The sequence below is a fragment of the Cicer arietinum genome, chromosome 4, assembly GCF_000331145.2.
Source record: "Cicer arietinum cultivar CDC Frontier isolate Library 1 chromosome 4, Cicar.CDCFrontier_v2.0, whole genome shotgun sequence".
NCBI lineage: Eukaryota > Viridiplantae > Streptophyta > Magnoliopsida > Fabales > Fabaceae > Cicer > Cicer arietinum.
Window position 1 is genome coordinate 59,140,645 of NC_021163.2, and position 10,616 is coordinate 59,151,260.

The window sequence follows — 10,616 nt, forward strand, 5'->3', positions numbered from 1 at the left end:
TGTAGAGAATTTGTCTCCACTTTTGGAGTTGGGAATTGATTATTATCTTGAAATGGGTATGTTACAAGGTCATGATGTCATTGGTGTTTTGTCCTGGGGCAGCAGCATATGTCATAAAGGGGTATGTATACCTGATTCCAAGACACTTGGATGAGTAACAAATCCAACTAGTCTTTTAAAATGCAGCATTAATCACTATAGTCCTTGATTAATTGAAATTAGGCAATATGTATTTTGCTGGTTAAATTAGTTTTCAGGTCAAGTGTTTTAGAGATTCGTTTGACTAGTGAAACTCATTCTGAGATTAATTTGTGACGATTTTGAAGATAAATGACTCAATGCCTTATGATTTTGGGCTTTAGATGTTGCTTGATGTGCTCAAACTAAGATATTGAAGAAGAGAGCACATTTATTAATCAAGCTTTTTTTGGCTAAGATGTGTGACGACCAACTCTGCAACTTACTAACAAAACCTGTTTCCCAAGTAACAGACTAAGCCAACGTGGCATCTAATCTAACAAGCCTACGTGGCATTTTTTCTCATGGTCTAATGCTGAATCTATCCATAATTTTTCTAATATTTTTTCAGTTGTGTCAAGTATAAGCGACTAATCAGAACGAAAAGAGAAAAAAAATGATCAAAAAGTATTATTTATATCTTATTTTCAAGCACCAAATATAACTCAACAGCAGTAAGTAGCCAAAACTAGTTCGAATCAGGTCTTTTGCTCAACTAAATGTAATGTCATCTGTGTTTGTTACAAAGCCACCATGAATATTCCTTCAAAACTTATATACCTCACCTAAAGAACCTTCAAAACTTCAACATATGCTAGGATGATGTATTGCACAAAATTATAACAAGCTATACAAACAAAATGCACCTCAATATCATTATATTGCTTTCGGTATTAAATATAAGAAAATTAGATCAATAAAAATTGATGTATTTGATCCGAAATATAAAAGAAAATTGAGTCAACAATATTTGATAATGACCAAGTAATAAACTCAATTTTCTTTTATATTTAAGATTAGGGTGAGTAATAAATATTGTCTCCAAAAGCAAAAAAAAAAATATTTAAAAAGTAGATGTATCTAGTATAAATTTTTTACTAGATATTTTAGTCCGAATGAAGTAATAATTAAATGAGTCAATATGCATATCATAAACTAAGATAATGCAATTATCAGATGGGTTCTTATGCAATAACAAACCAAGCATCATGTAAAAGTTGACCAGCAATCGGTAATATGTTTAATCCATTTAATTAATCGAATATCGTAACAATTCACCATCTCAAATTTCATGCCTTTTGCATGCTGCAGCTCAAACATGTTGAGCTTTTATATATTATCAATCTGGAAACTTAGCATATACAACTTTAAGAATTCTATCTACATCTCTCTTTAAATTGCACAGTTTCTTGTTGTTACCATAGTAGAAAGCAAAGAGAAAAGTCAAAACAGACTTAGCCACAATTGTCTGAAATAGCCTCAAGATTGATTGATGATTGCTTGATCATTTCTTTGTATAATGCCTCTAAGTAACAAGTCCAAAATACTGTTGTTTACATATCTTCAGGTCTATGACAGAATCAAAAGTATATGCTTGTAGGAAGCAAATCAAGTAAGAGAGTGAAAGGAGCAAATACTGAACATTCAAGATTACATAGATGGCCACTATTGATTTTACAAAGATCTAATTTTGATACCATATGTAAGAATAAATGGTCAAAAATAACTTTTTACCTCACGTCACGTGTGGCGCATGCGATTGATATTTTCCAATTAGTCCAAAGAATTTAATATAGGATCAATAGTTCTCTCCTGGTTGTCATATTAAATTTCCATGCACATTAATCTTCCTTTTTAAAGCAGTACATTTTTTTCCTGATAACAGATATCACAGTCCACGAGTGGTAAAACAAAGGAAATCTCAAACAGAAAGATATCACAAAATTCATTGAGGTCATAATTTAAGAGTATAACATATAATCAGAAATTCATTTATTGTCACCAAAAGTAATTTGAACTGAAAGGGACATGTAACTTACAGATCTACGTGATGAAAAAAAAAAGCTAATTCAGATATTTGTCAAATTTGGCACCACGGAGTTCAACCATAAAACTGATACCATCATCATCATCAAGGAAATTTCAATAGATGTTGACGTGTTATTAATATTGAATTTCAATCAATCGTCATATTCTAAAATTACATACAGAGCAAGCCTTCAGCTCTTATACATGTCACAGTCCCTTGATCCCAGCTACACAATAGTATCACTACAAAACTTTTTCTAGGTCTCTTCATTGGCTGTAAAGCAAACAAAAACCTCGAGATCTTCTGCAATAGCAACAATACAGCCAATATCAATGCTAATCATACAACAGTGCAACCAACCCTGGGTTTCATTTGATAATACCCTTGGTTGCAGTTAAATATATTTCTGATCCATCCTAGCTTGAAATTAGCATTTGATCCTGGAAGGGCTAGAAAACTCCCGTTTTGGGAGCCATCTGGTCATCCTAGCAATATGAACAGAGCAAAGTACGGCGATAATCACTAACTACTGCCGTGCTATTTGAACCAGAAGAAACAGACCTTTGCTTTAGAAAAAGAAGAAAAAAAGAAAACTTATTGACGTGTTATTCCTCAAACGATTGCATAGAAATTTTCTCCAAGTGTATTGGCCAATCTTCTCCAAGTTGCTGTGGATTTAGCTCCATTGCAACTTTAAAATCATGCAAAGATACAGAGAACTCGTGTCTGTGTTCAGGCTCAGATTCTGCCAACCTACCAGTACTATGCATATGTGAATGATTATTTGACAACATGCCATTAATGATCTTCCCATGAATCTGCTGCTTTGAGTTAGGGAGCTTTGTCGGTGCATTTGCAGACCTAGCTCCCGCTATATCGAAACAAGACTTGATCAACCGTTTCAAGTATACATCCAACACATTATTCAACATACTTGCACATTCCATAGAAACACCTCCAAGACCCTGTACCATTGCAATCTGCTCCATGCGCCTTCTCAACATATCTGTATCGGATAACCTACCACTGTCACAACAACCAACAAAATCGGCCGTGCTATTCACAGGCAATGTTTTGCGGGCCCCACCTAAACTTGCAGGGCAATAAGGAATTCCAAGTGGTGCTATCAGAGGACTTCTGGCAAAATTGAGGCGATTAAATTGCTCCACCTCCTCTCCATCTTCCACAGTTGATATTTCTGTCAACCCGTTGACATGTGTTCTTGGTTTTTCTCCTAGTCCTAGCATAGCATCCCCTACATTCTTAGGTAGCTCAGCAACTGATTGAAGATGTTGTATTGGTCGCTGATAATCACATGGAGTAAAAGTTCCATTCTCCTTAATACCACTGTCTTCTGTAGCCGTGGATTGATGAGCAACAGAATCAACTTTCCCATTCGGTCCTAGGGGACTTGGTCTATCTTTAGGCTTCCGATCACGCATTCCAGACCGTAACTTACGCGGGGACACCGGCAAAACCCCATTTGACCAAACAGAAATATTATGATTTTGGAAGTTAGCATTAGCAACACTCCGTTCATGACCATCTTCCCTACCGGGTGATAAATTAGTAACACGTGCCCCCAGTTTCGAAGGACCCGATGGCTGGACTATTGGTGGAGTCTTGGCTTGGCAGGCATTCTTCAAAATCGACCTGATAAAAAGGTTGTGCAACGGAAGATTCTCCCTCCCGAATACCCGAAAACATAACTTATCAAACTCATTCTTACTCAATTTCTGACTCAAAAACCTATTTAGGTAATAAAAGTACCGCTTTGACTTATCCGGTCCAATCTTCTTTACAATCAGTACTTTCAACTCACCCAAATTGATTCTTGAGCTCTGCTGAGGTTGCATTTCTCAACAAAAAGATTCATAAACCATCCAACAAAATCAGAAAACAACCCAACCACCAGTAACCTCAATTTGAGTCAAATTGCAGTTAAATTTATTCCCAAAATACCAAAAAATTATCCACTCACACATCATTGAACACAAATCAACCACCACAACAAGTTCTGCATATCAGAACAATCACTAGATAAAGCTTCAATTTGAATCTAAATAAAGATACCCTTATGCCCAAAATTCACATACAATGCAAAGCCAAATCTCAATTTCCCCAACCCCAAAAACCCTAGAGATCAAATTCAAACCTTTGAAAAAACAAACTAACCCCAAACACAAATCCCTTAAACCAAAACCCAATTCAACAAATTTAATACAAAATCAAAACCCTAAGTTTCAAAAACCAAACTTCAGGTTCCAAAACCAATGCTTGCGTGGAACAAAACGAAGCAAACATTACATCACTTGCACCAATCTGAAAACCCTCATTGCTTCGAGAAACCCCAAAAGCTTCGAACTTTGAGTAATGAAGAGATCACTGAATTGAACAAAGCAAACAAAAAAAAATTAAGAATTTTTATCTTCTGAAAAAAGGGGAAATTTTGAATTTTTCAATGGAATGAAGCAGAATGAAGAGAAAAAATTGAAGGGTTAGAAGCATACATTGATTGAACAGTGAGTACAACGTAGTTCAGTTCAGAAATTTGTATAGAAATCTGAAAACTCAGTTTGCACTTTGCTTCATGTGCAGCTCGATCTCTGCTAACAGTGTTCGTCTTCTTCTTCTCCTCCTTTCTTTCTTCTTTTTCTTTTTCTTTTTTTATTTTTTATTTTCTTTTGTATCTCTTTTTGTTTATTATTATATTTTTTTATATTATTATTTATTACTCTCATTAAGGTCTTCTCCTCCCTCCTTATATTGAAATATTTCTGTTTTCCCTCTTTCTCTTTTTGTGCAATTTGTCAAATTGGCCAACTTTGTGTTTGATTTTAGTGAAAAAGTTAATTTTGTTTAAAAAATATATATTTAAATATATTAACATAAAAGTGAGCAATGTATAAATTTAATATTTCAGTTATTTTTATTTTATAGGTGTTTTAAAATTTCAACTACTCTTTTGAAGAGATATAAGTTATGTTGGTGTGAAAATATAATTTGAAGTAGAAAGTGAGTTTTACGAAAGACACGTGATAAAATCTTGGCCAATTACACCAAAAGAGTTAAAGAAATGTTAGTTTTGATGAAGGATTATAAAGGTGAGATGCTAGTCAATTAATTCAAAGTAATAGTCTAAGGTGTGCTATTTCAAAGTAAAAACCTTCGATGTTTTGCTTCATAAGATGTCCCTCCTAATATTATAAGAAGAATAAAGTTTACATTCATTTTTATTAACAAATTCAGCTAAATGATAATCTTTTCATTTAGGTATGAATACATAACTCATATTTATAGGTACAACTTGAGTCTGTCAAAATTTTGACAGAAAAAAATATGTTTTAAACATATATGAGTTTTTTCTAAAATTAAAATCTAGAGATAAATGCAGGTTTAAGGTGTTATATCTGCTCTGACTTTCGAACCTATTTTGCTAGTAAAAAAAAATTAAACAGAAATATATATCAAAATACTCCTTTTTTTTTTTTATTGAGTTACAAGTCACTTTTGCAAATTACGACTTCTTTACGGAAATTTAAGTTTATAAAGACGACTATTTTATGGAAATTTTTGTTTCTTTCTTTTTTTCGCATCCAATTTTTTTAATTAACAATATATATATATATATATATATATATATATATATATATATTGTTCATTCATAAAAAATAACAACACAAATTTTACAATTTTTTTATCACTTTTTCTCTAACGCCTATTTCAGTTCTAATATAGATACTATTTGGACTATGTTTTGTAATTCTCTGTATTTTAGAATTGTTATACAATGTTTCACCTTCATATACGGGCCCACCTATATCCAATGAATGATATTGACCCTATATGAAAATGAAATATTGTATCACAATCTTGAAACGCGAAAAATTAAAAAATGTCGTTCAAGAAATGAATATTAGAGAAAAAATACCAAGAAAATGCAGACTATATCGATTAACTAGTTATACTTGAAAACATTATCTAAATGTTACAAACAATTCTAGTAAATCTACGTAATTTTTGTAAAAAATTTTGTTTTTTTTTTTATGAACGAATTATATTAATTATAATATTGTTGATTTTAAAAAAATTGGATGTAAGAAAATAATTTCTTAAGGAAGTTGCATTTGCAAACTTGGATTTCCTTAAAAAAGGTCGTCATTTGCAAAGACGACTTGTAACTAAGTAAAAAATGAATATTTTGATAGGCCAAATAACATCTGCGGTCCCTTAATTTAATTTCAGTTAACGTTTTAGTCTTTTATTTTTTTTTTCTTTTCAATTTAGTCCTTTATTTTAATTTTAAGTGACAATTTGATCTTTTATGTTTTAAAATATCAACAATGTTATCATTTTTTTACAAAAATTCAAAAAAGTTCATCAAAAATTTCAAACAAAACCTATAAAATTAATTATCATCTTCAACATAATGCAAATTTCATCAAATGCATAACTCAAATATTCAAAAAAAAAAAACTCATATTTTCATCTCCAACAACAACAAATTCATCAAATAAATAATAAAAAAAATGTGTTTATTTAAATATTTAAGTTATGAATTTGAAGAAATTTTCATTATATTGAAGATGATAATTAATTTTATGGGTTTTGTTTGAAAATTTGGATGAATTTTTTGAATTTTTGTAACAAAAAGGATAACATTGTTGACATTTTAAAACGTAAAAGATCAAATTGTTACTTAAAATTAAAATAAATAACTAAACCGGGAAGAAAAAAAAAGATAAAGGACTAAAAAGTTAACTGAAATTAAGTTAAGGGATCGTGTGTGTTATTTAGTCTATTTTGATATATAGTTTTCAAAAAGAAAAGTTTGATAATTTATTTTTAAATTAGGGTAATTGAAAAAAAAACCGCAATTGAACGATGAAGAAGATTTTTGGTTTAGGAGTGTCTCATGCTTTAGTGTGATATGACAAAAAGAAAATTTTAATTCTTTTAATTACTATTATTTTTTTATTAAAAATCGATATCCGTTCATTCAAAATGATAAAAATTACATTGATTTAAAATATTACAATTAAAAGTCGCTAAAATTGAAAAGAAGAAATTTGCGAACAAACTCACAATATTCAGGTTTAATAGCATAAAACAACAAAATATCTACAAATGAGACAAAATATACAAATATGACAAAACTAAAGGATACTAAAGCCAATGATTGAATATGCATTTAGGCATGACAATTAGGCGGAGATGGATTTTGCCTCTTCCACCCTCGCACACGACTAACCAAAAGAAACCCGCTCCCTCCCCTTTTATATAGCGGATGTAAAATTTAGACTATCGTTCTCGCCTGCAACAGGCTCTAGGTTTTCCGGTCCGCACCTATTTATATATATATAAAATAAATTTAAATATCATATTTATTATAATTAATGTAATAAAATAATTATTATTAGACAATAATAAAATTAAAAAATATTTTTAATATTTCAAAAAATAATAAATATATTTAATATGTATATGTATAGAAAATTTAAAAATTAATAAACAATTATTTATTAACGGATTTGAGTGCGAGGTGGATATCACAACCCCAAAATTTGTCCCTCACCCCAAAATTTTAATTTCATAAAAGAAATATGCATCCGCACTCTGTGACACACTAAACCCCAAAATAATATATATTAATTTATATAAGAATTTTTAATTTAATTCGCAGTGGATAAAGAAAATTTATTTACGAGGAAATAAAACTTTTATAACAAATTTAGGATATCAAAATTCTCAAAATTCAATAGGAACACTTTAAACTTCTTTACTCTTATAAGTTTGATTTAAGTATAATTATTTGATTTAATTCTAAAAAATTACTAGTACTTATAAGGTTTTCATACAAAAAGTCGTTTCAAATTAAATAAGTAAAATACAAATTACAATCTTTATTCCTGATATCACCTATCAGAGCGGGGTTTCTCTCAAACTTGAACGTCTAGACTCATTAACCTGTAACAACTGCGATTTTGCAAACGCAGGGTCAAGTTAGTCAAACACAAACAACGAATGAGATGAATTTTAACATTATGTTCATAGTATAATATAAGTAAGGAGAACACGCAATTAATCATAAATAAACTGTATCATTACACAAACATTCTTCAAGGAACAACGTAACATTATAAAGTCAAAAATACTCAAGAAAAATCAATACATTTTACTATAACATTAATTCATCTGAGAAAAATTATTATCGTTTTTGAAACACATCAATCACAACAAAACAATCACAAGAAAATGCAATGATATGCATGAGCTTAGACTCTACTTCATAATGTGGTATCATTCTAACTCTAAACTACTTGGTTAGGATGCTTGATATTATGTCTTCACCTGGGTGGACACACAATTCAAATTGGCTATGTCCTCATAGATCCCCTCAACTCAACCCGAAGCACATATACGCGACAGTCGAGGTAAACGTGTGTTGCATGGTAGCTCCCGACATTTGGAGTGCTACCTCCAAGTCACCTAGGAATTCCCTACCCGAATACCTCCAAAGTCTAACAATCTTGCCTTAAGACTCAACAACAGACAGCCACGATCAGACTCATTCAGTTGTACTTCTCCGAAATCATTGGGCTTGTCAGACACTACCTATATGCTGACAAAATAATATTCACTTCACAAATTCTCAATATTTATTTTCTACCATCGCTGGCATATGATACTCCATTAAGATCATCATCTCAAACACAAATCGAAATCACCATTATTTCATCAACTATGGGGTTACTTCAATATTCTCATCACAAAATTTATAACATCACTGTCATTAATCACACATCATCATCATCACATAAAATTATCACAAATTTATGGCATCACTATCATCAATCATGCATCATCACTTAAACTTATCACAAATTTATAACATTATAATTATTAATCATACATCATCATCGTCACATAAAATTATCACAACACATCCATATTTTATTATCACATCATATAAACTCATCTAATCACACACATACATATAATTAATTCGACACCCAATATCACAATAATATAAAATACCACACATTTAAAGAAATTAAATCAATCAACAACTTATAAATATTTCTATTTCATATTTTAATCTCACAATTTTCATATTTTCACATTAATTAATTTATTCCTCAAATGACTACTTTCGTACGTAGCGAGTCTTGAATGAATTATATTATACTCATGAATTCAAATGTTCTCTCACCCCTTACCTTATTTCGATGTTTACACACACGAATATGATTCCATGAGCAAACAACCTTTGTCCTTTAACTCTTTATCCTTCAATCGATCTAACTCAACAGTGTATGGGTAAACACCAAAAATAGATTATGAGAAGACACTTTAAAAACTAATTTCGAAATTTAGGTCAAGGAAATTTTCCATAAATTAGAAAACCAATTAGTGGATAATATAGTCATTTTCACACAATCGTTTTGGTGTTGGTTTCACTTAAATTGGATTTGCGGTGAAGAAGAACGGTGCAAAATGAGGAATTACAAAAACGGAGAAGTCAGGTATTTTAGAGAGATATCGAGGTTATTAAAAATCTAGAAAATTGTGTTTAATTTACTAGCTAAATGAATGAAACAACATACTCAAATTTGAGCGAAAATGGAGAAAGTTTTCTGGAATCACCGCTGATGTCAAACGGTAGATTTGTAACAGTTTCTTCCTATTCCTATTAAAGTAACAAAGTCGATTTACAAGAAAGGGGGGTTTGAATTGTAAATGCACCTTTTAAAAATTCATGTTAAAACTTAAGAAAAATACTCAAGATTGATCTTGGTTATGAAAACAGAAAACGGAGAACGTTCTTGGTTTTTGATGTAAAACAGAGAATGTTCCTTGATTAGCTTAAAACAGAAAATCAGTTTATGTTTTATCTTGGTTAGTCAATTCAATATGATAAATAAGGAGATAGGATAGAGAATACCACTCAAGGATTTTATCCTGGTTCACCTAACGTGGGTTACGTCTAATCCTCACACTGTGAGATTTTCCACTATGTGTTTAAAAACAAAGTACCTTCTTGATCTTACAACACCTAGTCTAGATCAACCTTGATCTAATTCAATCTCTATTACTTTCCCCCCAGAAAGCAATAAGAACACCTATCTAATCTTGATAGAATGTAATCTTTAAACAAACTATAAAGAAACACTTATAGTTTGAGTTTTTACAATTTGATTGTTTTGACAGAATCTGAGATTTCTCAACTCTTGTTTGAGAATTGATTCTTTACAAAGGATCTAATGATAATTGCGCAAACTAATAGATGAGTATGAACCAGCAGCTGTTTCGCAAAAATCAGAATGTATGATTGCCTCTGTTTTGCAGAATTTCAGGTATGTATGTGATTGATTTATGGATTTCTAAGCACTTGAATTTCTTGCCTTGAATCGGGATATTGGCCTTCTATTTATAGGTTGTAGAGGCAACAAAATGAAGGTACAAGAGCTGTTGGAGAGGCTCTGCTTTTTGACTGAAACATTATTTCAGAATAAAAATAATCCTTCTTTGAAATAGCTTTTTGACTTTATTGGTTTAGCATTTAAAG

General features: G+C 31.0%; 1 protein-coding gene across 1 annotated transcript; it reads right to left on the bottom strand.

Moving 5' to 3' along the window:
• Positions 1–2,148: 2,148 nt before the first annotated feature.
• LOC101512528 (uncharacterized) lies at positions 2,149–4,790 on the bottom strand. Its single transcript, XM_004498518.3, has 2 exons — positions 4,558–4,790; positions 2,149–4,432 (listed from the first exon to the last, which is right to left on the bottom strand). Exon 2 carries the CDS (start codon positions 3,901–3,903, stop codon positions 2,653–2,655), a length of 1,251 nt encoding a protein of 416 aa, XP_004498575.1. The 5' UTR covers positions 3,904–4,432; positions 4,558–4,790; the 3' UTR covers positions 2,149–2,652.
• Positions 4,791–10,616: the final 5,826 nt, after the last annotated feature.

Coding starts and splice junctions, on each gene's coding strand:
- LOC101512528 (XM_004498518.3), bottom strand. CDS start 3,903: ATGCAACCTCAGCAGAGCTCAAGAATCAATTTGGGTGAGTTGAAAGTA.